The sequence below is a fragment of the Corapipo altera genome, unplaced genomic scaffold (genome assembly GCF_003945725.1).
Source record: "Corapipo altera isolate COAL_440 unplaced genomic scaffold, ASM394572v1 48b, whole genome shotgun sequence".
Taxonomy (NCBI): Eukaryota; Metazoa; Chordata; class Aves; order Passeriformes; family Pipridae; genus Corapipo; species Corapipo altera.
Window position 1 is genome coordinate 6,873,838 of NW_020884884.1, and position 18,135 is coordinate 6,891,972.

The following is an 18,135-nucleotide window of genomic DNA, read 5'->3' on the forward strand; positions in this document are numbered from 1 at the left end:
AAATATTCAGATTTTGATTTGAGCTCTGAGTTCCCTATGTCTGCTATGATTTTGAAATCCCCATTTAAAAAAAAAATGTCGAACTCCAAACTCACAGCAAAGTATTTTATTACTTTGGTAAATAGTTGCATTAGCAATGGATATTAATTACTAAAGAAGTTAAAGAGTGACAAAAAGTTAATATTTCATTGATGCAAAATTAGTGAAATACATGTGTTTGGTCACGGCTATAGGCAGTATTATAGCTGAGTCATTAGGAGCTGTTGCTTCTGTCCATTCGTCAGGATACAATGCCACATACAATACTAGGTACTGGTAATGTTTTCCATAACTTAATAACTCAGGTTAGTGTATTAGTTTGTGATGATATATAATTCTAGATTATATTCTCCAGCAAAGCTTTTGATGCTTTTCCCTCCAGCATCCTTGTGTCTTAGCTTGGCCATTAAGATTTGGATAGGTGGACAGCTGGGTGGGTGAAAGACTCAATTGGATAGTGGCCTCAGAGAGTGTTGATTACTGGATGGCAAGTTACTCTGCCTGCTGGCCAGTAGGTGACAAGTGGAGTCTGCAGGATTCTGGCCGGGACCTCTCCTGTTAGCATCTTTAAAATGCTCAAGTTTGCAGGTGACAGCAGACCAGGGGGCCCAGTTGATGTGCTGGATGTGTGGGCCTGCAGGAACCTCATAAAATTAAACAGGGACAAATGCCAGATCCAGCACCTGTGGGAACAAGATGTCCCTGGCAGGGATACAGTCTGGGGACAGAGAGGCTGCAGGGGGCAGCCTTGAGGGTGCTGGCAAGTACCAGGTGCAAAAAGAGGCTGTGCCATCTACATCCTTGGGGGTTTTCAAGTCTGGATTACGCAAAAGCCTGAGCAACCTAGTCTGGCCTCATGGCCAGGCAGAAGTTGGACTTAAAGACTTCTTCAGATCCTTTTCAACCTGACATACCTTATATTGTGATACTGTGACTACTTATTTATTCCATTTCAGATTTGAAATGGAATTTGAAATTTGCCTTTATAATTTAACTTGCGTTGTCTAAAATGTTACATGCTTAGTCTGTTCTATCACAAATTCAATTAACACTTACTCTGTGTGTATGTGTGTGTTAGTGTTCCATTTAAAAAAAAATAAAAATCTAGACCTTTACCAAGCTCACATTTCAAAAATAATTGTTATATCACAGGTGTTATTTGCATCACTGTGCTTATTCCTCATATATTTTGTGCTTGTTACTTGTGTAAACTTGCCACATGATTAATATGCTCTTTTGTTTCAACAGAGGGAGAATATATCAAGATGTTCATGCGAGGTCGACCAATCACAATGTACATTCCTTCTGATGTAGAAAACTATGATGATATTAGGACAGAGCTGCCTCCTGAAAAGTTAAAACTGGAGTGGGTGTATCCTTAATATCAGTAACTACTCACTGTTCCCTGTTTGTTTTGTCTTGCGTTTTTCCCCCTTAGAATCCAGTGTTTTGTCTTCTCTGTTAAGGGGTAAAAATTATTTAAAAGTGAGGGGAAAAAAGTTCAAATTAGTATAACAATAGAAATGGTTTGTAGCTCCTGTATAGTATGATTTTTAGTGGCAGACTGTGTAGGCACAGATACACTGTTCCTTTGTTTGTTTTCCTGTTGAAACTAATTCAGTTTATTTTCAGTGTGAAAGAAAGTGTCTTTGGAGAGTTACAGAGTTTCAAAAATGTCCCCCTCTGTCTCCCTCTATATTAATGTAGGCTTTCAATTCAGGAACATTATTAGTTTTCAATCTCTGATCGTTTTTAGGAGGTTTTAGAACTATGGAAGATCTTGGGTTTGTTGTCCTTATATATGCAGTGAGGATTGCAGAAGCAGCCATCCTTTGCACTGCTTCTGTATTCCAGCTCCAAAGTGAAGTGGTTAATTTCTTGGAAATTAGTTTGCATTAAATGCACTAAATATAAATGTATCATTTGAAGAACTGAGTAGGTGTGTGGCTGACAACAATTCTCCAAGTTTACTAGATTGACATTAAATTCATTTTAAGAGATGTGCTTTTGCACATGGTTGGGTCTTCCTGTCACTCACTTATCTCTGCAGGTTCTTCCAGTAAACCATGATTGTTTAAGTTTCTTAGTACTTCAGTAAAATAACATGTCTAGGCAGCATTCGAGTTGGCGTAATAATCTGAAGTTAGATCCTTCCAGTGTTGCTGAAATCAGGAAGATTTTTAGGAATGTTGATGATACACTGTCATAAGTCAGGAGGAAAGTTTTGGATTAAAAGTCTAACTGGAAGGAAAACAGAGGTCTTACTCATGCTTTGTAAAGCTGTGGTACCCAACTTTCCAACAGCTCCTCGTTGCTGATACTGGCAGTTGTGACTGTGGAGTGAATTAGATCAGTCACTGGTCTGGCTGAAATGTAGTTTTCTTGGCAAAGTTAACTTTCAAGCAGGACCAGTGCATTACTTTGATTTGCCCCACAAGAATGCAAGGGCTGGAACTGGCATGCTGAAGGAATATCAGCTTTACTTTTCCAGCGTCAGTGACCAGTTTGCTCTGATGAAAACTGATCATGAAATCACACCCTCAGTTAAGTAGGTGCAAATCCCAGTGTGGACACACTTATTTAGTGTCCAAGGACCTTAAGTTCAGGGTAAACCAGTTTCCTTCTGAGGGCTAATTAAAGTGAAATAAATCTACTCTAAACAAACCGTCCATATGTTTTGGAATCTGTTTGAGGAAATGTCATCTTAAATCAGACCAGTAAAATTAGAAGTGTAGGGAATCTTTTGAATGCGATGGTGAGGAAAATGAGGAGAAGGCAGTGAAATTTATGACGGCATAATATCGGTCTCTACGAATTTGCATAAAATTGTTCTTCAGTTTTGGAGACGGGAAGGTACAGCAGCAGCAGATCTTGTACTTTATGCACAGGTTTAGCAAGGGGAGCAAATTTGCAAGCCAGCTGTAACTTCCAAATATCATGGCAAATTGAACCCTTGTGTGCCTTATTAAGAAGGCATGAGGACAATGATTCAGGGAGTATTTTAGTTATGTCATTGTTTTGCAACTGAAAGATCAACTGAGTGTTGAATTGTTCAATATATAAGTTTTGTTTTGAATGCCTTTAATTCTCCTGCCTTCTGGATGGTTGTTTATATTCGGGCTTTCCTTTTTTATTACTGTTTTGGAAGATGCTGCTCAACTGTGAACAACTTCAAGAAAAGAACAGACAGATTTTTGGGGTGGGTTTTTAGTTGGTTGGTTGGTTGGTTTGGGTGGTGGTGGGGGTCTCCTTTTTATATATGCCTACAGAACTGTGTCCTGTAGGTATATTCAACTACTGATACCCTGTACTGTAGATTAAAGTAGAGTAATGTAGCTTTTGTCTGCCATGCAGATTATTGTCATTTGATGAAATACTTAAGCTGCTTGGCAAGATAAAGCAGTTTATGGGGAAGTCTGAGCTCTTGACTGTGTCTGGTTCCTGAGTGATTTCATTTAAATTTAATAATTTAGTTTGAGTATCCCTGCTTTGTAGTGCAATCTTTCCTACTGCACTTCAGAACTGGTTAAAGTGTATCTGACATTTCTAGTAATAGCGAAATTGGCTTATTTAGTAGCTACAGAGGTCACAGTCAGGGCTGCTTTTGTCAGGCAGTGACTTTATAGGTTCTTTCTCCCAGTATATAGTAGCTCAGTTTCTGGAGGGTATTTCAGACTCCGTTTTATGAGATTATTTTTAGCACTGCTGCTCTTCTTTCTAAGAATAATTGAAGACAGCGGTAAATATACTGTTGAATTCTGGTGTACAGTGGATCATTTTTCATGAGGGCTGTGGCTATTTTTAGCCAAGTAAAAACAAACAAACAAACAACCTCCAAAATTTAAAGTTGTTAAGCATATTGAATGCTGTGACAAAACAGTACTTGTCATTTGTGAGAAACATTCTTGATATGAAGGCAGCTGTCTCTCAATTTCCCTGTCCCACAAAACATGCTTGTAAAAAACATGCTTCTAGAAAATGCAGCCACTCTTTGGTATTTTATTATGTAGGAGGGGTAAAGGAAAGGAATGGATTAAGAAAACGTAACCATTTTTTTTGCAGCCTCATAAATGCCAGAGCTCAGTGGTGGGTGCCAAAATATTTAGCTTTAGCTTGGCTAAGCATCGTAGGCTTCTGCCGTCGAAAGACGTGTTTGTGTAAATCATTACTACTTTTCTAGGATGGATGTTCAAAGATGTCAGTCTTACTAAATCCTTATCAATACACTCCGTATTGTATACAGCAGATTAATAAAATCTGCCTTTCTCCTCTGGGAAGGTACTTAGAATAGCGTTCTTCATGCTTCAGGATAGAAAAAATATTTTCATTGGCTTGTAGCCCTTTGGTTTTGAAAGTTCAGTGGTTTGGTTTGTTGTTTGTTTTTTTTATAAAAGGCCTTTCTGGAGTTTCTTTCTCGTCCATCAGTGTTTAAAAAAAGAATAAAGAGGAAAAATTAGTGGTAAAGTTAATAGTAATGGAGGAGAAACAGAGGCATCCTTTTATTCTGCTCTCAGCATTGTGTTGTATCAGCATTTCTCTCGATATCATTTGCTTAGCAAGCAAGTGAATAATCTCTGCTTCAGAGAAGCCATTGTGTTCTTCTGTAATAAACGGAAGACAGCAAGATATAAATCTGTTTTGTTTTCCATATTCCAAAGAGATTTAGTTGACGACTGAATGCAGTGTCCCTCTTTGAGCCATTGTTTAGTTACAGTGTGTGTTTAATTTTGCAAGTGTTTCTCTGATCCCATGGTCTGGAGGGACTGCAAAAGAGGAACGGTAGTGTACTGGGGGATTTTTGGGGATGGGAGGGTGGCATTGGAAGGGGTGCAGTGCTATTTTTGATAAAAGGTAGCCCTTTTCCATGAAGAACAGAGGCCAGGCCATCAGATAGGAGATTCCTGTTTAGATACTCCCAAACTTGAACTACTGCACCTGCCTTTATTTGTGAGAAAGGGCCAGCTTCTTCCATCCAGCTTTCTCCATGCGAGCCTTTGAACTTCTTCTATGTACCTGATTAGTCAGAACCTAAAGCTGGAATCCTTTAGCTGAAATTGCTTAATGTATTTCCCATATTTTCATTGCTGTTGCAGGTGTATTAGTTGGCAGTGAAGCGGAAGGCTCTCTAAAGTGCAGGACATAACAGGAAAATTAAATTTTTGGGGCTGTAGAGCTACTGTTACAGTCTGATTTATTATGTTAATTGTACCTAGTGACCCAGGGAACTGAAATATAGGCAGACAGCCACATTAATAATCTGGATGAAGAAAATGGCACCTGTTCCAAAGAAATAATGTTTGATCAGTGCTAACCAAGGCTGGTTCACTGTGTTTAAGACTTCTGAATGTCATTAGGAGCCATACATATTCCTACAGAAAACATGTCTTTTATATATTTTGGGTAGATTGGGATAGAATATTTTTCCCCGTGTAAGTTCTTTTTGAGTTTAGTTTGTTTTAAAAATACTCTAAGACAGTCTAAAGAAATATTTGCTGAACTTGGCAGCTGCTGTGCAGAAGGCTTGGCTTTTTCTGTAGGGCATTAGGAATTGTTTTAAAAGGCCAAATGAAAGTAATACTCTAGTGCCCAGTGTGCAGATACACAGCTCTGTTGCTGTAAATTATAACAGTGAGTCCTGCTGTTACCTAATGAAATTTCGCATGGAAATTTTTACAAAACTGTAAAGCTGTATTTGCTTTACTTCTAGCACATCTTATTTTTAACATCAGTGAGCATCATTCCTTGAGGGGTTTGGTTTCCTGAAGTCCAGTTGCATGGGATTTGTTTTGTTTTATTTTTAAAATTTATTAGTGAAATTGTGCTTTTGTTCCAGAGGGAAAAACTTAAAGGGCATTTGCTCCTCAGGAATCCTTTAAGAAGAAAAAAAAAAAAAAAAAAGTTGAGTTTTTTGTGGGTTTTTTTGTTTGTTTGTTTTGTTTTGTTTTGTTTTGTTTTTGGTATTCAGTGATTATGAAAACCTTGACTTAAAATATGTATAGATATGGGTATCGTGGACGAGACTGTCGAGCCAATGTTTACCTCCTTCCTACCGGAGAAATTGTATATTTCATAGCATCGGTGGTGGTACTATTTAACTATGAGGAGAGAACTCAGCGGCATTACTTGGGTCATACAGACTGCGTTAAATGGTTAGTATATAACATTTGCATGTAAGTATGTGTGTTTTAACGCAGAAATATATTATTTTTTTGTTCTCTCCTGCTATATGTATAAACTAATTAATGTCATCATAATTGTAGTTGTTTCCTGTTTGATTTCACTTTAGTAAACACTGCACAAATGAATGGTGCTAGAGCAGTCCATGCTAGCTTAAATGTAAAACAAGGGGATATGCAGACAATCGAAGAGTGCCAGGTTGAAGAAAGGATCTTTACATAAATTATTCCAGATAGTTATCCCAGAAATTACAAATTGTTGTTAGCCTAACTCTAAATCAGTTGTTTACAGAAAGTATGGCAAAGGTGTAACCTTAAAGGAGAACTAGAAAACCAAGTGGAAAACTGAGCAATCATTTTCTCATTTTTGTAAAAGATGCCCCATCCAAGTATTAAGAGAGTCTGGGAAATCAGAAAGATGTTTGCAAAAAGAATTAGAGAGGCAGGGAAATTGAAGCCAGTGTCACTGTGGGTGCAAAGGCAGGTACTGAAGTTGCTGTGTTAGTCTGAAGAATAGTGCACAAAATGTAATGGTGAACGTAAGCTCCCTACTGTACTGTACCTGACTGGAGAAAATTTGATATCTGAAGCTCTTTTCTTCTGTTTTGATAAATGTAATTGCTTCCTGTGGGAGAAATGCTGCCAGTCTTGTGTTCTTCACTTTTATTCAGAAAACAGGACTGAATTTTAAATTTTTTTTGTGTCCATCATTCTGACCTCTTCAGGCTCGCCCCTGCTTCCTCTTTCTTGTTTCAAAGGCTTTCTTCATCTTTGTGATTTTACAGAGAAAGCAAATAAGAAGGTAGGTCAAAAAATCCCTAGGACTGAGAGGATGTATATTCTGTTTTTTCACGTCAACTCCGAAGCAAAATGTGATAAGCAAGAGCAGATTTTTGCTTACACTAGTAGTGCACCGTACTTCATTAGTACAGTTAAATCAGTAACTCGTTTCACATGGCAGTAATCCCTGACTCCTGGGTGCACAGGCAAACCCTCAGCCAACTTTTCTGCCTTTTTTCCCCCCAGATTCATGATACCTGTAAGTTGAGGCATAAAGTACACTGTAGTGTTTATAAATATGGCACATAACAATGTGCAGGAGGTCCATTAAGAGACAATGTAGATTTTGTTACAGTGGACTCCCGATGTAGTGCAAACCTTAGATTGATCAGAGCACATGTGGAGGTGGCTCTTCTGGCACTCCTAGTTGTGTGCCAGCAAACATTGCAAGAGCCTGCCTGATCAACCCATCAATACAGTGTGTAATGACATAGTCTGAGGAAAAACATTCAAGCTGTCTTGTTAAAAGTGGGATTTAGGATCATAAGTGTCTTCACGGGCTTCTGTTGAGAAACAAAGAAACAAAAATTTACAAAAAACCTCTCAGTTTTGAAGACCTGTGACAGCAAAAGCAAGTCATATTTCTGTCTGTCTTAGTCTTGCAGTTCATCCAGACAAAATTAGAATTGCAACAGGACAGTTAGCTGGAGTGGATAAAGATGGAAGGGTAAGTAATAGAGCTGTTGAGCAGTAGTATCTTGTTTTGAAAATCAGGAAAAAGCGGTTTGAGTTTTTTTTTAATCATTACCTTCTGTTTGCAGTTTATTTTGTGTACTGTATTTACTGAGATACTTTGCTGAGATACTTTGACATTTTTCAGGTAACAGCCTGTACCTCTAGCAAAAGACAGTAACAATGAAGCACTCAACCATATAGCAAAAAGAGCAGAAGCTCATAAAGTCTATTATCTATGACATAGGAAATGCAATTTTAATTCTACAAGAAAATGTGAAGCTTGTAATTGATTCATAAGGCCACATCATTTCTGTCACATTACTTTCAATAAGTCTTCTCCCAGAGGACAACAAGTCCCGAGTTCTGTGGGTCAGTATTACTCCTAAGCCTTCATGAAAGAGGAAACCAACTTTGAGAATTCATGGAAGGTGTGCCAAGCTATCCTATAAACTCACTCATTTGAGATAAGGTGCGTTTAAGTGCTCTTATCTCTGGCTCTTGGCATACTCTGTCAGAATTTAATTGGATTATTTTCATCAAGTTATAAACAGGGGGAAAAAAAGACAGATGCTATAACATATAGAAGCATATTAAATATAACCTTTTTTCAGATGTTCAACTTAATTTTTTAGATTTTGTAAGAAATTCATGTGAGGCTTTTTGTATATGTGATGTTATGATTTCCACTGAGCATTTTTTGACTCATTCTAGAGCTGATTGCTTTTCCATCAGCATAGTGATTTATTGTCACTTTCTATGGTGAATGCTGTCCTTCAGCCAACTTTATTCCCACTTTATTTGTGATTGTTTCACATTTCTGAGGCTAAGCTGGTTTGGGATAGTAGTTCTATGAAATATAACCATGGACATTTTCATTGAGTGGTTGGTGATGGTTAGGGAACTCGGTGCACTAGGGTTTGTTTCATTTATTTTCTTTTTTTCCTATTTTCTATATAAAAGCAAAGGTTTGATCATTATTTTCAGTTGTTGTGTAATATTGCTAGGTCTGGGGTCTGAAATGCAAGATGACTCTTCTGTTATTTGTTCAATTAACTTAAATTGGTTGAAGTATGTTCACAACTACCAAATGCCACGATAGTTACGGCAGCGCTGCCTTGTTTATAGCCCAGACACAGGGAGCAACATTGTCTTGACTCTCCCCTTTTGACTTCAAAGTTAGCATCCAGCAGCATCATTAGCACGGGTCATCCTGCATTTTGGTCTGCAGTTTGTAATTCAGGTGGCATTTGATTAACAAAACCTGACCCTGGCATATGATGCTTTCACTGTTGATGACGCTGTTTGTCCCCTTGCTTTTTCACGCAGCCTCTGCAGCCCCATGTTAGAGTATGGGACTCGGTGAGCCTGGTGACACTGCAGGTTATCGGCCTTGGGACTTTCGAGCGTGGAGTGGGCTGTTTGGATTTTTCAAAAGCGGTAAGATGGGTGCAATGACTCGGTTTGTTAAATAATTTATGCAGTCCTTGTAAACGGGAAGGAAATCTCTGGAGATTTTGCATGTGGTTGTCTAGCTGAACTCTTTTGGTATTTGAAAGTGTGTCAGTAAAGTTTATGTATACTTGATAAAACCAGCTGACAGCAAACGAGCTGGAAAAACAGGAAATGGCATATGTAAAATTGTGGTAACAAACTAGCATAGTAAATAAATAGCAGGCAAGAAACACCTGAACCAGAAATTGAATTCTGTACTGGGTTTAGTGGTTTGGTTCTGTTTCCTTGGGGCTTGGTTCTTTTTTGTTTTGATGTTAAAAACAACTTTGGTAGTGAGGTTTGTGAAGACAAATTTTAGTCAATTCTGAAAGGAGTACTGTCATTCCTGTCACTCTAACAAACCAATAAAACTTATGAACTTAGATAAGGGGTTTTCTCAAGGTGAATGAGAATGTATTCCATCACTTCAAAAACAAAACAGACAAAAAAACCTCAAGGAATTGTTGAGGATTAGATTCTAGTTTTTTATTAGTTCTCTTTTGCAGCTGAAACTAATTTTGATACCTCGTTACAGTCTCACATGATTCCTCACTGTATTGACACAGTTCACGTGCAGTATCTAGAACTGTGTTTTTACCACATAATTCATTAACCCCCACAGCAGCTGTGTATATCTCCATTGCTGTCTTCAGAGTTCTTTCCAGTTGATAATTCACATATATATTTGCATGCTAATACTCATAATAGTGTTTGGGAATAATAATTTCAGCCACCTCTATTTTCATGATTTGTTAGAGAACACAGTTGAACTGCAAGAATCAACTTTAAAATAATTAAAGTCTCCAAATCTTTCTATAAATGTCTTGTGCAAGTATGTGTTGCTGGGAATAAGTATATTTTGTTCTTAGGTTCTCTGTCTGTTCTTTTAATTATATGTAGCCATATTTACCATTCTGTTGTAATATTTAATACTGTAGGTACTGCTCTTCCCGCTTTGTAAGCATTGTTTTATTCAGAAAGTGTTACCTTTGCTGCAGTTTTACCAGCTGCATGATGAAACTGCTGGTACTTTACACACCATGAGAAAAAAACGAGATGTGCTTACAAAATTCGATAATGTAAAGTTGTGTGTATATGCTGGTGGCATTTAAGAAAAAATCACAAGTGGAGCTTGTGTGTCTGTCCTCTAAGACCCGAGAAAAAACAAAATATTTACAGATTAGATAAAGGAAGAAACCTTTTTGTTGCTAGCATGAAATTGCAAACAAGAACACAAAAAAAATCAACTAAACAGGGATATAAAAAAAAAAAAGACTTGATAAGATACCTTAAAAGCTTTCCTAGAATATTATTTGAGCTTGTAATTACTTTAAAAGGACTTGGCTAATTTACATTTGTGATTTTTAAAATACTTCTGCCCGACCCTGTTACTAAATGGAGTATGATAGTACTTTGTCAGCACTTTTTTTTTTTCTTTTTCCTTTAGGATTCTGGTACTCATTTGTGTGTAATTGATGACTCTAATGAGCATATGCTTACTGTGTGGGATTGGCAGAGGAAATCAAAAATAGCAGAAATAAAGGTAATTTTTTAACAAATTAATATTCTGAAATACAAGTGGTTTTATTCCCATAAATACAACAGTTTGTGAGACTCTTGTGATGTTAGTCAGAAACTGCAACTGTATAATAACGCTGGCTTGTGTAAGGGTACCAGCGAAATGGATTTTTAACTTGTATAATGGAAGGGGTTTGCATACTGAAAGGTTTTTAATTTGATTTTGTTCATCCTTAAGAGCTAATTCAAATAAAACAATTATCTGATATTTTCTCAATTTAAAAAAAGTAGATCCTGGGAAGTTTAGGAAAGGGAAGTAATGATTCAGCCTGTAGTTGTTAAAAAAAATAAGATACTTCTAGACATTCCTTATTTCATTTTTGTCTGAATAAATTCTGTTCCTTGATTCTCAGCACATATGTGTCTTCTCATTTGAAGTCCTAAGTAGATTGCGATCTTGTCTGCTTTCCAGTTTCTTTTTTAACCTTTCTAAATTTCAGACTAATCAGGTGGGTCTCGAGGTGGTGTGCTCAGTGTTCACGTAAAGTTGATTTCACTGGGAACACTCAATCCTTTGTGTTATGCAGTATCAAACAAGGAAATATTACATGCATGTGAACCTGAGTATTTTTAAATTTTTTTAAATCATGTTCTACAAGCGTATATGTCTATATCATTACAAACTTGCCATTTCAGATGACAAAATCAGGTTCGTTTGATGCATTTTCTTTAGATTATGTTGACCAATGCTAATTGTATTCCATTCTGTAAGTTTTAATTCTATATCAGTGTTTTCATGTTTTTGCTGATATTTTAGGTGAAACTATTTCACATGTGCCTTGTATTTCCCATTTACTGGTGTTCTGTTTTGACTAATTTTACTCTCCAGGGAGTGCCTTGGTGTTTCAAAATTAATTAAAACAGATTCACCTAGAGCAGGTTGCACAGGATTCTGTCCAGGCGGGTTTTCAGTATCTCCAGAGAAGGAGACTCAACAACCTCTCTGGGCAGCCTGTTTCAAAATCCAGTAGAAACAAATGCACTGATGCATTTAGTTTAGTGTTTTGTAATCATCGCCTCCAGGAGATTTGTCTTCAAAGACAGTTAAGTTGAATATCCAGTAGAAGTTAAGTAAATGACCAGTCAGTTTGTTATGTTTGTAAAATCTATTGGTAAAGGATGAAATACTCTATGATATTAGTAATTCAGTAACAGTATATGCAACCAGTAAAAATACAAAGGTGGGACCCTGTGTTTCAGAGTTTTGAATTATGCAGGTTTCTCTTCTTCTTCTTCATGAGGAAGAAAGGAGAAAAAGAAAGAACCTGAGCGAGTTTTTATAGCATTTCAAAAAGAGAATGATGGATATATTCTTACTACGTTATCGTTGTCTTCCTTGCTCTGTTGCAGCTTTGTTATCCAGAATAGCAAACCAGTCTGTTTTGGTAGGGTTTTCAATCCAAAAATCTTGCCTTTTCAATCCAAAAATCTTGCCTTTTATATATTATTCATTTTCCTTGGCGGGAATTCTTAGCTGTTTGAGAGAGCAGAAGCTTCTGTGATTTGAAAGGGAATGTAAAAACCTGCCTTGTATACCGAAGTTTAATAAAGGTGTTTACATGTGTTTCTAGTAGTTAATGTCCAATCTGAATAAATACTTTTTCTGTTATTATTTCAGACTACAAATGAAGTTGTTCTTGCTATAGAATTCCATCCAACTGATGCAAATACCATAATAACATGTGGAAAGTCTCATATATTTTTCTGGACCTGGAGTGGCAATTCATTATCAAGGAAGCAAGGGATATTTGGGGTAATAATGTCTTGATACCACGACAGTTTTGAATCAATGGAAATCATGTTTTCTATATGTTTACTTTGTTGTTACCATGTACTGTTTGAGCAGAGAGGTAAACAAACAAAAAAGACTAAATTCTGCTCACATGTATGCGGGGTGTAAGCGTGTGGATACAATATACTAATTATGTAACAACTACAAGAAATTATCCCTCTGTCTTGCTTATTTTGTTTCAGAAATATGAAAAACCCAAATTTGTTCAGTGTTTGGCTTTCTTGGGAAATGGTGATGTGCTCACTGGAGACTCAGGTGGCATAATACTTATATGGGGCAAAACTACTGTAGAAGCTACTCCAGGAAAAGGACCTAAAGGTAGGATACATGTGTTAATCACAGATTTTAGGTGGTCTGTAGAAGACAAACATGAAGGGTTACATTAGAAAAGAAATAGGGAAACAGGCCTGACTAAGAGCATTCACTTCCTGTAAATAACAGGTGGTATTAACTCCTGCAAGTCTTATGAATTTGCTGACTTAAGAGCAGTCTGGAAGTTTCTCAATAATTAATGAGACTGTGCTTCAGATGAATGAAAACTATTTTATCTAAATGTTTTGCATTAAAAAATGTGGTTAATTAGCTTTCCTTTCATCCTGTGATTTGAAAAAGGCTGTGAGATCAGTTTGAGAATTCTGCAGGCTACCTTTGCCTCTAAAGGCTTATGTTGTACCATGCTTAGTCTCAGAGGAATACCGTTAAGTGGTGAAGCTGACATTAATAGGACTTGGAAGTGAAGAAAAATTACAGTGCTTAGTTGTACCAGTTACATGAATAACAGTTTCTGGTTTAGCAGACACTCAAGTCTTGCCTGTAAAATATGCTTTAAAAAAAAAAATCCAACACACTTTATTTGAAATTTTAGGGCAAAGCTTTTGTGAAAAAGAAAGGGAAATGATTTGTTACCAAACATATGCAGACCTGGCACAGTTGAGCCTTAAGGTAACTCATAAATTCAGTGATAATTTATTTTACTTGGCACCTATTTCAAACACTCTGGTTTAAATTGGTGTGCCAGGAAAACATTCAAGTAAAAAGTAAATTTTTAATGGTAAGTCTGTTTTTGTAGGTAAATCTTTTTGTCTTTTAAGCTAACTGCAGTGGAAAAGTAATTTAAAAAGTTATCTGATGTTTAATTTTTAATTTCTTGTGCAAAAATAATTTTTTTCCAGTATAATCTTAAAAGTTGTCAAATAGAACATTTATTTACAAAGGCTAACTAACTGTTGGATTTTTTTGTTGTTTTATCACGTTAGATTGGTCACAAGGACTTATCTCATACTCTTTTTCACAGTGTGAGAGCACACTGATTTGAGCCACAGGCAGAGTCAGCAAAGTTAAGCTCATATTTAGTTGGGTAATGTTTTAGACTTTTCTGTGATTGCTTTTTAAAAATATGCAGCACCAGTCTTGTTTGGTTTGGTTTTTTAAATACACTTTCTGATTAGGATGCAAAGGGCTTGTTTTGCTACCCTTGCTGTTTAATTTTCTCATCTCTTATTCTTCCATGTGTTTTCCTTTGCGTAGACTGCTGTCTTGATAGTTGCCAAATACTGCTTGTACTATTTTTAAGTGTGGCAACATCCAGCAGTAGATACTAGGTTCTTGTATCCCAGAAACTTTGCTATAAGTAATTTACTTTTTATTCACAAAAGACTGTAGACAGCAAGTCTTTGAGTTTCTTTATTAAAATAATTTTACTTCTTTTCTAAAAGTGACTTGCTAGAGATTTTTTGATTCTAAAACACAGTTTCTCATGCATCTGAAAAGCCTATGTTCCCTTGGATAGCAGAGAAATGAAAGCATTTTGCGAATTGTTGTTCTTACCTTCACAGTTTGTAGGGCAATCAATCTCAAAAAAGTTTCTCTTCAGAAATGCGGACCCTTTGTTTTATCTTTTTATCCCGTAAGAAAACACTACCACCTTGTGTTTGCAATACTAAGAGCCTGACAATCCAAACGTAATTATTTATTGCACACTTATTTTATTCTTCTGCCAAAAAGCAAAGCTTCTTGTAAACCCCAAGTGAAAAAGTTATTATTTTCTTTTTGTGCATGTAGGAGTATATCAGATAAGCAGACAAATCAAAGCACACGATGGCAGTGTGTTCACACTTTGTCAAATGAGGAATGGGATGCTGCTAACTGGAGGTGGGAAAGACCGAAAGATCATCCTGTGGGATCATGATTTGAATCCTGAAAGGGAAATTGAGGTGAGAAAGCGAGAGTGACAAGGAATTTGCCTTGGCTAGCAAGACAGCCTTCCCCACACTCTGGAGGGTGACAGAATACCTTCTGGTTGCTGTTTTTTAAGTGGATGACAATGTTTTATTATAGAGGGGCTTAAATTTATAGGGGCTTCAGTTCTTCTGTGCCTAAGTTGAACAGAAACTTTAAGGGTTTTCTTTCCTCTGAAACCTTCCTTAGGTTTTTTTATTCATCCTGTTTGAGAGGATGTTTGAGGTTATTCCTTAGTATCACCCATGTTTTGTTGAGTTACCTGTCTGGAGAAAGACAATGTTACCAGCATTTGAGGGTCTTAATAGAACATTTGACATAAGGTAAATAGATGGTAGGATGCATATTGGTATTCTGTGATAATTAATGATTAATAAGCTATGATGAGGAACTTTCTTTGAATTTAACCTAAAATAGGTGTTTAGTGAATACATATTTTCTTTGTGATTTACCTATATGGCAGCACTAGGTCAAAGGGGTTGAACTGGAAAAAATTGCATGTTTTGGATTTTAAAATACTTTTTGTTTTTCCCTGATTTTGAAATAATGTATTCTTCTTAAACAGTTCTTCAGCCAATGGTTTACTCCTCTTACCTAATGTCCATTTATAGCAGCATTTTTTTCTTAACACTTATGTAAGTTTGATCTAGAGTTTGTTACTGCCTTGAATCTAATATTGACTAATCTAATATTGAATCTAATATTTAGAAAACATGGATGAGAGAAAGCATTGACTATCATATACAATTCTTAGGCTTAAGTAACATACTCTATTCATATCAATCTCTTTGTTTTCTTTTTGTTAATAATGTTACGTTAAAGCTACTTTTTATTTTACCAGAATCCTGACAAATTGATTTTTCTATCTTGTGTGGCTAATATTAGTGTATTTTCTAAGATAAATCATTTAGAAAAACAAACAATTGCACACTGTAAAATAAAAAAATGTATTAGAATTCAAGCCTGCAATAAACAAAGTCATTAAAATTCAGAGTCATTGCTGACATAAGGCACATGAGCATTTACTTAAGGCTAATCAGGAAGCATTAAGAAAACCAGGAAGCATTTACTGTGTGCTACAAGATTTTTCTTGTTTTTCAAAATGTGTTTTGGAAAGTAAATAGTAACTGTGTGTTATTCCTTTCCTTATAAGATGAGTTGTGAGGTTGTGGAGTGCATTTGTTTAGTGTATTTGACACTTTAAAGCTGTGTAATTTAGTTTATAATTTTTTCTACTGAGACTTATTAAAATGGCATAACTGTGATTGTCTTGGAACCTGATCATCTTGTATGCTTGTACTGAACAGATAGATGAGGTAGATTTCAGGTCAAGTCCTGATCTAGGTTTTACATGATTAGATTGTTCCTTTTTACTGGGAGAACTCCGGTTATGGTGCTGTCGTGCACTACTTGTGGCTTTCAAAAACGAGTGCCTGTCAAGATGCATGATGTGGTTTTACAGATGTTTCTTTTCCTAGGTTCCTGATCAGTATGGAACAATCAGAGCGGTAGCAGAAGGAAAAGCAGATCAATTTTTAGTGGGTACTTCACGAAACTTTGTTTTGCGGGGAACATTTAACGATGGTTTCGTAGTAGAGGTGCAGGTGAGCACAACTGTATTTTTAAACTATAACCCAAAAATGTAAAAGTTTTCCCTGATGGTGTGTTGTTTTAAGAATCTTCATTTTATTAATGGTTAAATCATATGTGATTTCTTTCTAGGGACATACAGATGAACTCTGGGGACTGGCATCTCATCCTTTCAAAGACTTATTTTTAACATGTGCCCAAGATAGGCAAGTTTGTATGTGGAACTCTGTGGACCACACACTGGAATGGACCAGGCTGCTAGATGTATGTTAACCCTTTAATGTTAAATATAAAGCTGGAAAATAGGAAAAAGCAGTGTTCATTTCATATTTTGGCTAGTTCTGTCCTAATATCCAAGCAGAAATATTTTTTTACACAGAAATTTAGGTTTTTTACTTTCAAGGTTGTCTTGTAGTGCATGTCACCGATACATTAAAAGAAAAGCTGTCTGAGGATTAGCATGCTGCTAACTGATTAGTTTTTCCTGTGTCAGTTCACCTCAGATTTTTAGGATAGCTTTGGTATAAGGAGAGGTGTTTGACCCTCAGGAAGCGGATGGGTGAATATCGTGTCTGTCCCTCTCTGTTCAGGAGCCGGGGCACTGTGCTGATTTCCATCCCAGTGGAGCAGTGGTCGCGATAGGAACACACTCGGGCAGGTAAACACCTTTCAACTGAGTTGTGATGATTGAAAGTTTAAAAGACACGGTTTAATATGATGCATATTATAATTGGAAGTAATTTCCTTTTTATTCTTTATTGCTTGAGGTTATGGAGCCCAAAAAGGTTGGTGGAAGGGGGCAGATCATCTTATATATGTGTGAGATGCAGACAGAAGAATTATTTGATTGTTGTTAGGCTGTTTTGTTTTTTTAACAACTCCTTCACAAAAACCCATGTCTTGATTTTTTTATTTCTTTAACTATTTTCTTTTTTGCAGGGGTTTCCATGAACACTCCTTATTGTCTTTACCAAGTGTCATATATTTTAATAATACGTGCATGTTACATTTGTTTGTAAGACAGGTACAGTAGAGATCTTTCCCAGATCAAACACACTTGCAACATTTTAAATTGAGGTGGAGAGGCAAGTAAACAGGCTAGTATTTTGACTTTTGTGTAAGACAGAGTTCAAAATGGCACATTGCTGCAGTGAAGTGATACTGAACTGTTCCTGTTCTTCCTGAAATACACAAATTGTTGTGTATTTGAAATCTGTAAAAGCACAAGCTGAATCTTTTTAACTCAGGCTTCTTTCAGTGGTGAAAAGCGTGTATTTTATTTCATAGTCAAACTCTGGCTTGGTATTATCTCCCAAGAAAGGAGTACCAATGTACCACTTAAAAGAAAAAACAGGATATTCATAGCATTAGAAAGGTGAGAGGAGCAGATTTTAAATCTTACTAGCATTTTATTCTGTTTTTCAGTTATACCTCATGGTTGATAACTTGATGATAAAATAATGCCTAGTGCATGTAAGAAAATTGGGATATTTTTTTTGTGAATTTTTTTGTTTGTTTGTTTAATTCACCCACTAGAAAGTTTTTTTTTATACCTAACCTCATGCCTAAAACCATTTGAAGATTGGTTTTTTAGAAACTGCTGAGCATATGCAACACCCTTAAACTTTCCAGGAAAAATGAAATGTTAAATATTTTTAGAAAGTTTTCTTCTCCAAGGTGAAGATGCAGTCTGCACTAAATTCATTAGGTTATAGC

General features: G+C 36.3%; 1 protein-coding gene across 5 annotated transcripts in view; it reads left to right on the top strand.

Moving 5' to 3' along the window:
• EML4 (EMAP like 4) overlaps positions 1-18,135 on the top strand; it is a 149,996-nt gene that overhangs the window by 112,387 nt on the left and 19,474 nt on the right. For all 5 annotated transcript variants that reach the window (XM_027641481.1, XM_027641479.1, XM_027641480.1 and 2 more), the window contains 11 exons: positions 1,288-1,411; positions 6,039-6,188; positions 7,653-7,722; positions 9,057-9,167; positions 10,669-10,764; positions 12,418-12,552; positions 12,774-12,909; positions 14,653-14,804; positions 16,308-16,433; positions 16,552-16,683; positions 17,010-17,077. In XM_027641481.1, the coding sequence (XP_027497282.1) occupies positions 1,288-1,411; positions 6,039-6,188; positions 7,653-7,722; positions 9,057-9,167; positions 10,669-10,764; positions 12,418-12,552; positions 12,774-12,909; positions 14,653-14,804; positions 16,308-16,433; positions 16,552-16,683; positions 17,010-17,077 (1,300 nt within the window). The remainder of the gene's footprint in view (positions 1-1,287; positions 1,412-6,038; positions 6,189-7,652; positions 7,723-9,056; positions 9,168-10,668; positions 10,765-12,417; positions 12,553-12,773; positions 12,910-14,652; positions 14,805-16,307; positions 16,434-16,551; positions 16,684-17,009; positions 17,078-18,135) is intronic.